At 34.7% G+C, this 15,686-nt stretch overlaps 1 protein-coding gene across 1 annotated transcript in view; it reads right to left on the minus strand.

The window, feature by feature from the left end:
• LOC145288023 (transmembrane 9 superfamily member 2-like) overlaps nt 1-15,686 on the minus strand; it is a 139,343-nt gene that overhangs the window by 42,884 nt on the left and 80,773 nt on the right. Inside the window, exons 4-7 of the mRNA XM_080136028.1 lie at nt 12,234-12,361; nt 10,007-10,136; nt 8,568-8,713; nt 3,964-4,069 (exon numbers count right to left, since the gene is read on the minus strand). Of these exons, the coding sequence (XP_079992154.1) occupies nt 3,964-4,069; nt 8,568-8,713; nt 10,007-10,136; nt 12,234-12,361 (510 nt within the window). The remainder of the gene's footprint in view (nt 1-3,963; nt 4,070-8,567; nt 8,714-10,006; nt 10,137-12,233; nt 12,362-15,686) is intronic.

The raw sequence follows: 15,686 nt of genomic DNA on the forward strand, positions 1-15,686 counted from the left end.
TTTCAGTTGTGATTTCAAAAGTAAAAACAAATGTGACCTGGGTGCCATCAGCCAAAAGCGATACCGAAAGAAAAATTTTAAAGCAAAAACTGGAGACAGACAGACAGACAAACATAGTTTTATAAATGATTACAATGAATGAATATGCCATATTGCCCATTTCATTGTATTGATTATAAATGTCTTTACTCTAATTTATGCGAGTAAAATATTTTTATTAAAATATTGTAGCCCCTTAAAAAAATAGTCGCCCACTCACCTGCCCTGCAAAATATATGGCTTTCGAATCGTAAACTGTTTCAACTATTTCCAGAGTGGAAAAGTAAATATATGTAGATGTTTGTACAATCAACTTAAAGAGTCTTGTTTAAGAAGTTTTAAAAATGAAATTGGAAAATCTTATGGATTGTGACAATAAAGTGTTCTGTGATCAAATGATATTTTTTGCAAGAATTTATTCCTATTTGAGTCAGGTAAATTATTTTGAGTTGAGAACAAATGTTGAAGTTCTTTTTCTGTTTCTCCCACAAGGAAACACATAAGTTTTTGATTTAAAAAATATTAAAAAATCTATGCAGATTTCATTCCGGAATTTGATCGGTGCCCAGCTTTGTTCAGTTGTAAAACATGCTTAAATATGATTTTTTTCATTAATTCAAATTTCGTATGAATTATTATAGAGTCAATTCTCTATCGATTATTTCATATGATATTGTACCCTATGTCTAGTCATGATTTTAAAAAACGGTCACTTGGGCCAAAACCAACAGCAAAACTGTAGTATTAAAAGCTAATGACGTTACCATTGAACTATCGTCACTCGGATATGAAATCATTAAAACTAAATTAACATAAATATACAAACTATATAACAATTTGTGCATGCATATAAGAGTAGTTTCAGTTGATTCATGTTTGGCAAGTTATTTCTTTCAATTTTGACCCCATTTTTAACCCCTTAAAAACTATTTTAAACTGGTTAAAGACTCATAAAAGAATGATTGACAATAAAATGCAATCATTATGTGACCTACCATTTTGAAGGAGATACAATTTGAAAAACATGGAGACAGACATAGTGAGATTTATAAATGAGATTTCAGTTAACAGAAGATATATTTGAGGGTATTATTTTGTTTTAAATCTGCTTATGAAATCTATAGTTAGTATGCATCTGGTTCCAATGTATTGAGACGTATTGCAGTGTTAGAGTTCTTGTGATTAATAATTTTAATGGTGTATTTGATTTGTACATTGAGAATGTAATTAGAAAATCAATGAGTTATAAAAATTTATTATTTTTAAATTTGGTGTGAGAAAGAGGAGGAGATTAATTTGGCAAAAGAAATTAAAGTATACATAATAGAGTTTTGGTGCTTTTATATTTAAATAACGAAAAAATATTGAATTTCAAGAAAAACAAATGATACCTACATAATTATTATGTTGCAAATAGTAACATATTCCAAAATTACACAAAATAAGGTAGAAAATTAATTATTCATGAACAAAAGTTCCGATAAGGGTAAAAATACTTCAATATGAGGTGGACATATTGGGTCATGTGACATAAGCAAAGGGGAAGTAACTCAGTTGAAACCATGCATAACAAAATTTATTCAGAAAACAAAAATAAACATAACATATATACATAATTTGTGAATTTTTAAAAAATCACATTTTTAATTGTTTGAATTTTTAATTTTTTTTATAAAAAATAACTCATTGAATTTAGGCATTATATTTCCGAGAAATTGAAAACTTAATTACCTCCAATTCAAATGTTACAATTTTATAGCATGACAATTACATAGATACCATTTGTTTTACTTGAAATTCAACATTTATTTTGTCATCTATAATATAAATCTCACCTGTCTGTTTAAATGTATGTATGTATGCCTAAAACTTTTGACAGATGTGATGGATTTTCACGAGATCAGTATCATTTTGAAGCTCGACCCATTGGATGACAAACATTGAAAAATTGGTCAAAAACATTAATTCCTTCACCCTCAACTGGACACTTTTCTACAGCGAGAGGTCGCTTTTTTTTTTTCCATCAATATTTTCGAAAATCATCACCTCTTTTCGATTGTCTAGCCTTAATTTAACCCTACGTCACTTCTGGTTTGACGATGGGCGCAACAGCAAACACGTCACCTTTTTTTTTTTATGTTCTTTTCCTCCTCCGCGGTATGGGTTCGAGCCTGTCTGCCTACTACCACATTTTTTTTTTTTGCTCAACACCTACAAACACTCGGGCAACGCCGGGCACTCAGGCTAGTTTAAATATAGAAGCACCAGATTTTTTATATCGGTAAAAGCATTCATTTATAAATGATCATTATAAATTTTTAATTCATACAATCATTTTTGGCTACATGTACATATACGTTCTCAGTCATGACCTTATTTAAAGTTGAGCTTCCTCAGGCCATGGCAAAGGTATTGAAAAGACGAATGAGTTCTATGCTGGTGTAGAGTCAGTAATGGTTCATATAACATCTTTCAATATATTCGCTGTGAACCAAAGAAGCAAAATTTAATCTGGCAACTTTTACAGTGAAAGTGTGGGATTTTGCTGATTGTCTGGTCAATCGGAGGTATTTACATCAAGAGGGTACCAATGAAGATAGTTCATCAGAGCACATTCACGCACAGAGATACAAGTTGGTAGATAGTACAAGACCTAAGGGATTATAAGCTCTTCTATAGACTGTTTAAAAGGGAGAAGTCAGTAGTTGCACCTTGCATGTGATAACAATATTCCATACCTTGGTGGATGGTGGCTTTGTAGGTAGGGTGCTATTAGCCATGGCAATTGGTGGTTGAAAAGCGTTTTTTTTATAGTTGTTAAGGAAAGGAGTTTTGTCTTAGCAGCATTAAATTTTAGCATCTCCATTTCATTATAGATTAGAGATCATTTTTTAAGTATTCGGACATTGCCATGGGTATGTGTGTATTCATTTCGCTTGCATGTCAAAAGTAGTGTGGTGTCATCAGTAAATATACCCATCTTAGACGCAATTGTATCAGAGAGCTTGTTTATGAAAATCAGGAACAATAATGATACAACAGGAACATTTGCATTAATGTCATGCTGTTTAAAAGTATGGCTATCGAGAATAACGTGGATTTTTATCTTGGCTAAAATAGATCTGATTATATTAAATACTCGTCCAGTAATTTTAGACAAATTTTCATAAGACCTTCATGTTAGTTTCATTAAAAGAGATTTGATATGCAAGAAAGGAATTGGTTTTCTATAAAAATCAAATAGTAAATCATTTTACTTATCCATATTGTTCAGATAACTTACAAGAAATGTTCCAAAAATAATGCCTCCTATTTTTTATTCTGTCCAAATGGATAAAAAAGTTTGCAAATTACAATGATGCATTCATGACCTGAAAGTTTAATCTCTCTGTTGCAGATATTGACAGTGTGAGACTAAGAAAGCAATTATTATTAGACATATGTCAGAAGTAGAATTCCTTCATGCAGAAAAAACTGAACCGATCAACATTTACCAGCAGTACCTGTTGAATATTTACAAAGCTAATGCAGTTGATGTCAGCACAGTTAAGAGATGGGTTCGTTAATTTCAGAGTGGTGACAGATGTGAATGACAAAGAGCGCTACAGACTTTTACGATCGAGGCATCAAAAGTGCATTGAGAATGGTGGTGACTATGTAGAAAAATAAATTCTAGGGAAAAAAGGTCATTGATTTTAATGGTATCACTCTTATCTTTGGAGCTCTTCAAAGTTTTAGTTTTAGAATTACAAAAATAGGAGGCCTTACTTTTGCAACAACCCTCGTAAAACAAAGGAGAAAGCAGAAATAATTTAAAAACCTCAAAGCATTTTATCTTTTAAAAAAAAAAAAAAAGTGCCCAATTTTATATTTTTTTAAAATAAAACTAATATAAATAAAAAGGGGATATAGAATATAACTTACATGGAATGTAACTGCATAAGTATAATTAATACTGATATCTTTATTATGGTCAGCTTTTATACTCATTGGAGGACCATCACACAAGCCAAATTTACTGTGTTTTATGCTGAAAAAATAAAAACATAATAGATTAGGTGAAAACACAAGGTTAATTGCATATACAAAAACAAATTGTCCAAATAATGTTTTTAGGCATACATTTCTACAGCGGTTATTATTGGCTGTTAAGGATAAGCTTTTGTGTGTTTAAATCTCTCAAACAATAAACAGATCAAAGAATCTGTGACAACTAAATCATGATTCAGACCTCACAAAAATTATTTGACAGAAAGTGTTGAAAGTCAGCTTAACATCACTTTGTTTCAGGCTGAAAGAGCTTAGTCTTGGATGATTGTCTGGAAGAAGCAGATTTTGGTTTTAAAACCTTGATGGAAGAGTTTCTCAGGCAGATTTAATTAATGCAACCGATCTGGTAGAATAAACTGATATAAAACCTGCAGCCAAAGTGATACTTATACCAGAAGCATTCACTCTAGGTGGGTTGAGCTCCAAAGGAGGAGGTGCCAATTATTAAATTCACAAGCAGTATCCACTCGCATATCCTGACTAGGGAGAAGATGACCTTAAATTTTTGCAATTCTTGCAGGAAAGAAACGACATCCTCTGCCTAGTATTGCTAAACAAATGCCCATCTGGTAGTGACCAGGCTAAACGTTGCTTAACTTTAGTGATCTAACGAGAACTGGTGTGTCTATGTGATTATGCCTTATATGAAGTGATACTTGCTTAACAAGTCACCGGACTATAATCAAAAGCTCAGAGAGTGGTTGGTACTTGTGTGTTATATATTGGGACCTTATGACAGCAAGTAGAGATTATGTTAACTAGTATGAATTTCATTGAGGGTTACATAGAGTATATGTCAGGATAACTTTGCGGCAAATAGAATTAGACTCACTGCACTCAGTGAGTGAAGTGATAGGAGTGAAGGGTTATTTCCCTAGACAAAATGTACTAGAAATGCAGGTGTCAAATAGTATAACAGAGGTCATGTCATGTGTTCAGGGGATAGAACAGAGTTTATAGGTAGAGCTGGGAGGTAAAGGAGCACAGAAATTAGGAACCCATGACTTCTGGAAAATCTACAACAGTGTAGTAAATAATGGGCAATCAACAATTCCCCCACTAACCAAAAATCACGAGGTTGTTTGCTCAGCAACCGACAAGGCTAACATGCTTGCCAGTCGGATTGCCTCCAACTCCACACAAGACACTACTAACCACCCCCTCCCTGACTTTCCTTTGCGGACAGACACCACACTAGACGAGCTGAAAATCACCCCCTCTCAGGTGCATGCCATCATAAAAGATTTTGACACTTGAAAAGCATGTGGACCTGATCTCATCCCGGCTTTGCTATTAAAAAAGTGCTCAGCCGAAGTAGCTCCGGTTCTCTCCAAACTTTACAACAAATGCCTTAATGAATCTTGCTTCCTGCCTGCTAGAAAACTGCTTCTGTGGTACCAGTTTTCAAGAATTCTGGTGAAAGAACTGACCCATCAAATTACCGCCCCATTAGCCTCCTCCCACTTTTTGCCAAAATATTTGAGTCCATAATTAACCAAGCTCTAGTTCATCACCTTACAGATGCTAAACTTCTGACTGACAAACAATATGGATTTAGGCAAGCCCGTTCCACGGCAAACATGCTAACTAATCTCTGAGCATATATACCATTCACTTGACAAAGTAGGGGAGGGTAGAGCGGTGACTCTAGATATATCTAAGGCTTTTGACAGGGTATGGCATGAAGGTCTTCTCGGGAAAATCAGATCATATGGTATCACGGGAAGAATACTTAACATAATTAAATCCTTCTTGGACAAGAGAAAAATCCAGGTTGTCCTTGATAGTCGTACATCTAAACAATGATGTAAATGCGGGAGTGCCTCAGGGGTCTATTCTTGGACCTCTATTATTCCTAATATTCATAAATGACCTCCCTGACAAAATTGTCTGTGAGAGAGGTATATTTTTTGATGACACCATGTTCTAAAACAGACACGAGAGGAAAACAAATGAACACATATCTAAAGAAATGGCAGAAACACTAGAGGAAAACCTCCAATCTGTAGTGGAATGGGGACAAAAATGGATGGTCACATTCAGTGCTGCCAAGACTAAACTGGTTTCCTTCAATAACTATAAGAAACCTTCTCTACCACTAATAGCAATCAAAGACTCTTTTAAACTCTTCGGCCTAACATTCACAAGAAACAGGAGTTGGAAAAATTACATGGAGAGCATTGCTAGGACCGCTGCGAAAAAGGTAGGTTCTTTCTACCGTGCTAGAAAGCTACTAATGTCTGAAAGTATCCTGTACCTCTATAAGGCCACTATTCACCCATGTATGAAGTATTGTTGTCATATTTGGGCTGGTGCATCTGCTACTAGTCTCTCACTCCTAGACAAGGTTCAAAAGAGAGTCGCCAACATAATAGGTCCTGAACTGTCATCTAAACTTCAGCCTCCCTCTGCCTGTTCTAGAAGTACTTTAACGGTGAATGCTCCGACAAACTGCAAGTAATTGTACCCCTTCGACGTAAATACCCCGACAAACCCGACAAGCAGCAAAATCTCACCCCTTGACAGTTGACATCTCTAGATGTAGTTTTTTTCCCCAGAACCGCTAGACTTTGGAATTCCCTTCCGGGTTCCTGCTTCTATAACTGTACTGACAATGATATACAGAAGTTCAAGTGTAACGTGAACTGACATCTTGCTGTCCATCTACTCACATAGTACCCCTGTAACTTATGTCCCTGATACTATCTCCCTACATCAAAGTGGCAATGTGCCTTGTTTGGGGTGAAAATGTAATAAAAATGTAGTGAGAATCTAAGTGAATATTACCTTGAAATTCTGCCAGCGCATCAGTCATCTTAAGACTAAGTTAACAAAAAAAAAAAAAAAAGGTAATCAGAATCAGATTGGTCTCTCCTTCCATGAAAAGACATTTTCTAGATAAAACCTTTGAAAGCCAACATATCTCCATTGTGTTCCATTTTTTTTCTTTTTTTGGTCATAAAACCGTTAGCAATAGACAGAGGCTATTGAGCTAATTAGGGAATGCATAAAACTTAGGAACATCATGATAGCAAATACAGAACTCCGCAAGTGTGACAATGATACATATTCATTCACACAGTTCCGAGGCAGCATGTTTAGGACTGCAGAACACCATGCGAAAAGAAATTGCCAGTACATCGCTGAGCAAACACTGGTGTAATTATGCAGAGGGCCTAATGTGAATGTACATTGTCATAGGTTTGGTCTGTTCAGCCACAGCACAGAGTGGCATTTAAGCATTACGGTGGGGCAAAGACCATGAAATAATCTATAGACAACTGAAGCAACTGTTACATTCATTCAGTAGATTCATTTTGACTAAAACAGAAGATCACTAATCAAAAAGGGTCACAGACTACACATAGAAAAGCGAAGATAAAAAGAATGTAAAACCAGCAACTGCACATGCATGTAAAAAAACTTTTGAGTGATTTGTAATTGCTTACTGGTAAAACTGCACACATGCAGAAATGAGTGCTTACGTAAAAGACAATGTGTAGAATGTTCATTAAACGAAAATGTTACGCATGTTCGATATGTGCAAACAGTTTATTTAATGTTTGAAAATGTTACAACTGTTCAATTTTGAAAATGTTACACGTTTGATATGTGCAAACTGTTTATTTAATGTTTGTAAATGTTACACATGTTCAATTTTGAAAATGTTACACATGTTCAATTTTGAAAATGTTACACATGTTCAATTTTGAAAATGTTACACATGTTCAATTTTGAAAACGTTACATGTGTTCGATATGTGCAAACTGTTAATTTAATGTGCATTCAAAAGACTCATTTAGGATTGGTTATTACTTAGTACTTAAATCCATTGCACAAAAGTGAGAATAACATCCAAGATGAGAACAGTACACCAAATAATCCAAATTATCAACTCTCATGTAAAAAAATCCAAAACATAGTTAAACTAAACTATTTTACCTATAGTTGAGTGAAATCCTGGGTTAATACCTTCCCCAGCAGCATTGCTCCATAAATGGGCACAATATATCCCATTTGATTGCAACAGCTGATTCCATTGGATGTTTTGCCGTCAGAACAACAAATAACATTCACTGAACTGTAAAAGCAAGGGTTGTACAATCCCTCATCACCTCTAGAGTCGGCACTACTTGATTTCAGTGGCACGGGGAAGGATGTTGGAAAACAATGCCAAGAAAGGTGGAAAACACATACAGCACATGGTATTCTCAATTGGTCACCAATTTTAATACTGATGCTTTACTTCATTGATTTAATGGCAACTGGTGTGTCAATGTGATTATACTGTATGCTAATTCCATAGTCTGTAATTTTATGCATTATACCAATCATACACCTTTCTTTTTTGTGCCACTTACATTAGTAAACATTGTTTTAAATTAATTCCAACCATTTTTCAGGTTCTTCATAATAAATTTGTAATTGCAGCAAAACAATGCGTAAAAAACTGTGATTGCTTCTAAAATATTACAAACCTTTTCGGAGTTAGTCTTGCAGATATGATTCTTCCTCCTCTACCAGTGATAGATTCACCCCATTCTTCTTTTTGGCTACTATGGTAGGTAATCAAAATGTCAACATGATTAAAGATGTAGTAGGTATTCGGCTGGGAATAGCTATCCTGAAACGATACACATTAACAGCATTTCATCAGTTTAAAGAAAACAAAAATGGAAAGTTCTTGTTTTTAAAATTTCATTTATAAAATAGAAATAATATTAAAAACAATTTAGTTATCATTTCATAAGATTTTAAACTATTACAAATCAAAAGAGTCTAAACATTAAAATTTATCCAAAAATCATCAAAAAAAAAAAAAAAAAAAAAAAAAATAAATAAATAAAAATAAAGATTAAAAATTATTTTTCCTGATTAAATCCAATTATTAAAAGTGATGGGCATGTGTGGAAATGTTAAAAAATTGTGTGTCAGTGTCTTAGTTGGGCCCACCTACGGTGAAAATGAGTTCGTCCAAAGACTATAAAAAGATGATGCCAGAGTCGTGCAAGGAGTAACTGCTGAAGTTGCCCTAGCAGAGTACTGGGTTGTGTTGAGAGAATTGTTCGGGACCGTCGTGCAGGGTTGTGTTGTATCGATGCAATTGTTCGGAACTGTGCCGGGTTGTGTCGAGAGAATTGTTCGAGAACGTGCGAGGCCATGTTGAGAGAATTGTTCGGGAACGTGCCGGGTCGTGTCGAGAGAATTGTTCGGGAACGTGCCGGGTCGTGTCGAGAGAATTGTTCGGGAACGTGCCGGGTCGTGTCGAGAGAATTGTTCGGGAACGTGCCGGGTCGTGTCGAGAGAATTGTTCGGGAACGTGCCGGGTCGTGTCGAGAGAATTGTTCGGGACCGTGCCAACGGTATTATTACAGAGAAATATGATGTACGTACCCATCACAGAAGAGAAATGTCATCATACAAAAATCACAAATTGATAAAGTAGTTTTATTTTCATAAAGAAAATCATTTTTAAGCGATTAATGGGAATTCGTCTACATTATAATAAATCTAATAACTATGAATTATTGAGTTATCTCCCTTTGATTCTTGATTTCTATTTTAATAATGGTGGGCAAACTCATAAAATTTGATTTTTAGTTAAAAATAAAACTACTTGATCAATTTACATGATTTTTGGAATATAACATTTTCTTTCTGTGACAGGTATGTAGATCAAAGATTTTTTTGTATTTTCTGCATTTTAGTTTTCTTAATTAGGTTGAATTCTAAATACAAACCAACAGTTGTTACTAACAAAGATAGAAAAGAATTAAAAAAAAAAAAAAATGGATTTCAGAGAAAATCAAACATCTTACACTAAAGTTCAGTACCTTTTAGTGGTTTTTACTGAATAACATAGTCATCCTGGATAAAATGGTTCAACTGATAAAGATAGAAAATGAAAAGGACTGACCTTGGTAACACAAGCCCCTTTCCTGTAACCATCTTTCGTAACAAAACAACCAATAGGAAAACCTGTACTACAGTGTTTCTTATTGTTGTCCATCTCATAGCACCAGGTAATAGGCATATTATCAATTATCCTGCAAAGAATAGATGACACGTGTAGAAAACATTGGCACAAACTTAACTCATGCATTTTACTGTCAAACAAAACAAAAATTGAAAAAGCAAAAAGATTGAACTATACATCTTTATTTACGTGTCACATGACCGGTGAGATTTTCTGTGTGTACGTAGTTCTTGTGTCTATGTAATTTTGATAATAAATATAAATAAAAAATAAATAAAAATATTAAAAAAAAAAAAAAAAAAAAAAAAAAAAGACTGCCTACTGGTCCCATATGAAAAGATGTTTAAAATATATTTTGGGATCAGTAGGGGGACATTTATTTTCATTAAAAAAAATTTTTTTTTACCGTTTGTTGTAAAAGGAATTTAAGGAAATCTCATCGTGGCTAATCACGTGACAATTGGTAAAGAGATGTACAGTAAGTCAGGGAGCAAGTAGAATGTTATAATGAGAAAGTGAACTGCCTTCTTAAAAGTCATAAAATTTATTTTTATCAAATTCTTTTCTGCTGATATGATAGTTAAGTGTGTAATCTTTGATAATCGTCGGAAATTTTTTTTTTTTTTTTAAATGCAAAAAAAAACAAAAAAAACAACGCAATTAGGGAGGCACTCTCGCACAGGTCCACTGAGTAAAGGACAGAGCACCTTGCAAGTGCTATATTTACAAACACATTTTCTATTTTAACTGGAACTTTTTTAATGCATACTTTTCTTTAAATAATTAATAATGTATATTAAAAAAAGATATGTTAATTTCAGACTCCTTATGTGTGTATTCTTTTTATATGCTTTTATTGCAAAATTAAACTCAGATTTTTTTTGACAATTTTTTTACGATCCCTCTAAATAGAATATGAAGAAACACAACTAAAAAATTGTTACATTGTGCAATACAATTTTCTTTAAAAGTTTAAAATATATAAATGAACATCAAATTGAAAACAGGGTATTTAACAACTATCTAACATAAATAAAGTCAGATCTTCCCTTTTTTGGTTGATGTCTAGGTTAATATTTTTTTTCTTATTTTCATATTTAAAAAGAAGCTTAGCATACAGTTTTTATTTCCTCTGTAACATCTACTCGCACTCAACTCACAACGGAAAAAAAATTTAATGGATATTTTTTTCCACAGGTTGTCAATCAAATTTCTGGCTGGAATGCTTCATGACACAATCATGAACAAGAAAATGTAGACAAAAACAAAGAGCATCAAAACAAATGATTTGTTTATTACTTTTTTTTTTCTTATTTTTCTTCCAAGATGAAGAAAAGATTGAATGTGACATTCCATTCCAATTCTGTATTTTCAACATTTTATAAGATTCATGTTATTGGCTAATTTGTAAGTTCATTTTTTCCTAATGTCAGAATATAAACGGGCTCTCTCTAACATGCTAGAAACTTACATCTGACAGAATCTTATATCACTACAAAGAGACCATTCACCTATGTATGGAGTATTGTTGTCACATCTAGGCTGGTGATGTACCACTAATCTCTCCCTCTTAGATAGGGCCCAGAAAAGAGTTTCCATCCTAATAGGTCCTGCACCATCAACCAAACTCCAACCTCTGTCTCATCACCACAATTGGGCACCTTTGTGCCTATTTTGCTAATATTTTAATGGAATTTGTTCTGACGAACTCATCGCACTTGTTTCCTCTTGATGTAAATACTCCCGACAAGCAATAGAATCCCACCCCTTCACTGTAGAGATTCCTAGATACCGGAGCCTTCTACAATAATAACTTCTCTTGAACTGATACATTTTGGAATTTCCTTCTGGTCTCCTGCTTTCCACATACAAAAGTTTAAATGTAATGTGAACAGACATTTCACTGCTCAACTCCCTACATAGTGTCGCTGTAGATATGATCCTAAATAGTAGTCCTTTAGATCAAAGTGGTACTGTGCCTTGTTTGGAGTGAATGTGAGAAAAAAAAAAATAGCTTGAAGCATAACCCATACATTTGGACAATTACATCTAGATATTATAATAATGAAAGAATTATGCATGTCCAATAATCTTTATTTCAATTCAACTAAAGACTTTAGAATGAAAACAACAACAAAAAAGATACGAATGATGGCAAAAAACTGACCAGTGATGTTGATATTCTAAACTGATGCCCTTTAGAATAAAGTTGAGTTTGGCCCCAGCTGCAGCATCCTTCTGGGGGTACTTTCGTTGGCAAATAGTTTGACATTTCATGTCTTTTAAAAATTTGACCTGTAGAGAAGAGAAGAGAAAAGTTAAAAAAAAAAAAACATAAAAATAAATAAATCTAAATAATAAATAAACAAAACTATACTGAAAAAATATATAAGTATCTGTCTGTTTTTCACTCTTTTCCCATCAAATGTAGGATAACTTACCAATTATGAAATCAACAACTTAAGGATTATTTATTGCAATTTGATACTGATTTCGACTCTGATTTGAGGACCAATCAAAAGTAAAGGATATAATTCTCTTGTAGTTAAATTATCAATCATTAATTATTCTACACTTTCCCAAATGGATTATGAACTATTCTACACTAATAATTTCTGGGTTTAAATCTGTCATGCTACTGTCAAAGCTTGTTACTCCAAAATTCAAACCAATTCTGTCTCTTATTAGTAACTAGCGAGGGGTACCCGGCGTTGCCTGGGTGTTTAGAGGTGTGTGGGGGGGGGGGGTAAAAAAAAAAAAAGTAAGTATGAGGATCGAACCCGTTGAGGCAAAGTTGTAGATTAAAGTATGAAAAAAAAGTTGTAGATTAAAGTATGAAAAAAAAAAAAAGTGTGACGTTAACTATTGTCCCACCGCGAGATGCTAACGGAAACACGTTTGAATTTATTTAATTACTTGGATTTAGCAGGCGCCCGTTTTAATGAGTTAATGAGGTCAAGTTTGACTGCGGAATAGTATTCATTTACTGCTGAACGCCCCCCCCCCAAGATGTTATAGGAAAAAGACTAACCCACATGCGGCGAGCGACAAATATTGAATATTTATCTTCCCGAAATCGAGCAAATTAAATAGACAGGCGAGCTTCGTTGTTAACTGTGAGATATTACGATTTATATGTGATATAAAAAGTTTTAAAAAGTTGTGAAGCGAGCGACTCCTTCTCTGAAAAAAGCCTTTTGTTGACATACAGAAAAAGCGAACACACATACATACATACATACATACATTTTCGCTTTTATATATATATATAGATGCCCACCGACCATAAAAAAACATTATTTATTAATATTTCAAGATTTCAAGGTCGTTCTAATAGAATAGTCATATTTTAAAAACCAAAACATTCAAGCCCTCAAAATATCTTTTCACTGTTAAAAAAAAAAAAAAGTTTTTTTTTTGTTTTTTTTACTAAGGTGTCACTACTTATCAAGACCCAGAGGCCATTTGAGGATAAGGGTTAATGAGTGTATGGAAATCAATGGGAAAATATAGTAATCGTTAGTGGAAATTTGGTAAATTGGATTACTTAGGGGGACGGCTCAATAAAAACCTGTTCATGTTGGACTTAAAGACGACCATATTGTAATCAGTTGGAAAACAGGAAAATGGAACAAATTTTAATGATATAGTTGAGTTTTTAGGAAAGTAAAGATAAAAATGTTAACGCTATGAAACGGCCATTTTGCATCAGATTTTTTTTACCCCATCAGTATTTAGAAGCTTGCTACCAATCCCCATCATGACGACATAGTTGTTTGGGATTCTGTTGGATCGTTTCGACGGAGGTGTTCGGGGTATTGACGGAGTTGTTCAGGATCATGTTGACAGAATTGTTTGGAACCATGCCAGGCCGTGTGTCGTGTGGACAGAATTGTTTAGGATTGTGCCAGGTATTTTCTGTATTAAGTCATGTAGGTGGAAGGTTTCGGTTTGCATTAATTGTCCAATTGATTTAACTGCCGCATCTGATAACAAATCTTTTTTTTTTCGTTTCTCTTCACGCGTAAAGCCATAAGCTATTTCAGCCATTATGGCCTTTGACCAAAACCTTATACCAGTGGACAGTCAATAGTAAAATGGCTCGAGAAAATTGAGCTGATATGTCAACTGAGTGGGGTGAAGCATATCGAGTGCATCATCCTGATGCATTTGTCAGGCGGCACGTATGCTGTGTACCAACAATTAAGTAAGGAAAAGAATGCATATTCTGATTGTGTAAAGAAAATGCGGTACAAAACATTTGTCTTGGATCCCTTCGCTGCATGGAAGCAATTTGCAGCATGCCGCCTTCAACCAGGTGAAACCTTCAATGTGTTTTTGGCAGAACTGTGCAGGCTTGCAGTCTTGTTTGGCAGCCTATCAAATCAGTGCTTGCAATGTGCATTCATTTCTGGATTGCCTGAACATGCGGAACATCTATTACGACCATCCTTTCAAATTCAAAACCCAGATCTGTGGCGCGTGCTCGCACCATTTTAAAGAACTGCACTGGAGTTACAGAGCAGTCTGCAGTAGCTGCACCGTCTGCACAAAGGACTTCTAAAGAGATGAATACTCCCTCACAGTGTTATAAATGTAAGAAACCCAATTATAGTGCAAGTGGTTATCTGCTGGATAGTGAGATAGTTAGGAGGTGCTGGTATCAAGCTTCAAAGAAATATCACATGTTATCGATGTCAGTGGCATGGTTACATTGCTCGATTTTGTCTGGGAAATGAACGGGGTGGGGGAAGAGAATTCAGCGCCAATCTCATCTCTGAAATTATTGTAAATGGCGCATTGCCGGTTATAAATGTTTGCATAAATGGAATACAACATACAGGTCTAGTGCATACCAGATATACATAGTCACTAGTCTGCAAGACATGTAAAGAATGGACAATGAAAGTGACCTGTGCTCACAGCAGACGAAAGCACATTTAATAGCTGTGGAATAATAGGAGTGGTAAAAGTTAACATTTGTGCATGGCTGAGCATTAACAGAAGTTTTTGTTGTCGAGGGATACTTACTTGGATTTGATTTGTTGCTTGGGCTGGATGCAGTCCAGTAGTTGGGAGGAGTACCTGTGTCTAGTGCCGGTGAGGTAACTTTTTCATATTTCAGCAAACCAAATTTTGCTGCCATCACAATTTCCAAGCTTGATTTCATCACAGAGTATGAAAAGAACACTCAGAAGTGAACCGTATTTTGGAAATGGACTGGTGACCAACTTCTGATTACGTTGAAAAATAGACTTGCAGAATATCCAATCTCAGCACAAATTTGTGAGAAATATGATCATGAACTGCAAATGTAGATTGATAATGGCTGATTACTGCCGTATCCAGAGGATGAACTCGGTTCCCCAAAGGGACTAATCTCCCTTGTGGCTGTTGTGCAGGAAAACAAACAGAAGGTTCGGCCTGTTATGGATTATCGGGAGTTAAATGTAACCTCCAACCTCCTTCAGGTGCAGCTTGTCAAACTCTGGAATGCTTTTCTCAAACTCAGAAATTTGGATGGAATTTCGAATGGAAGCCTTTATTTACTTCACAGAGGTAGCATGCTCTTATTTCATCAGCCATGACTGGATAGAGGTCCTAAGTAATTCGCAAGTGT

The sequence above is a fragment of the Euprymna scolopes genome, chromosome 11 (assembly GCF_053919585.1).
Source record: "Euprymna scolopes isolate OS-2025 chromosome 11, ASM5391958v1, whole genome shotgun sequence".
In the NCBI taxonomy this organism is placed as follows: domain Eukaryota; kingdom Metazoa; phylum Mollusca; class Cephalopoda; order Sepiida; family Sepiolidae; genus Euprymna; species Euprymna scolopes.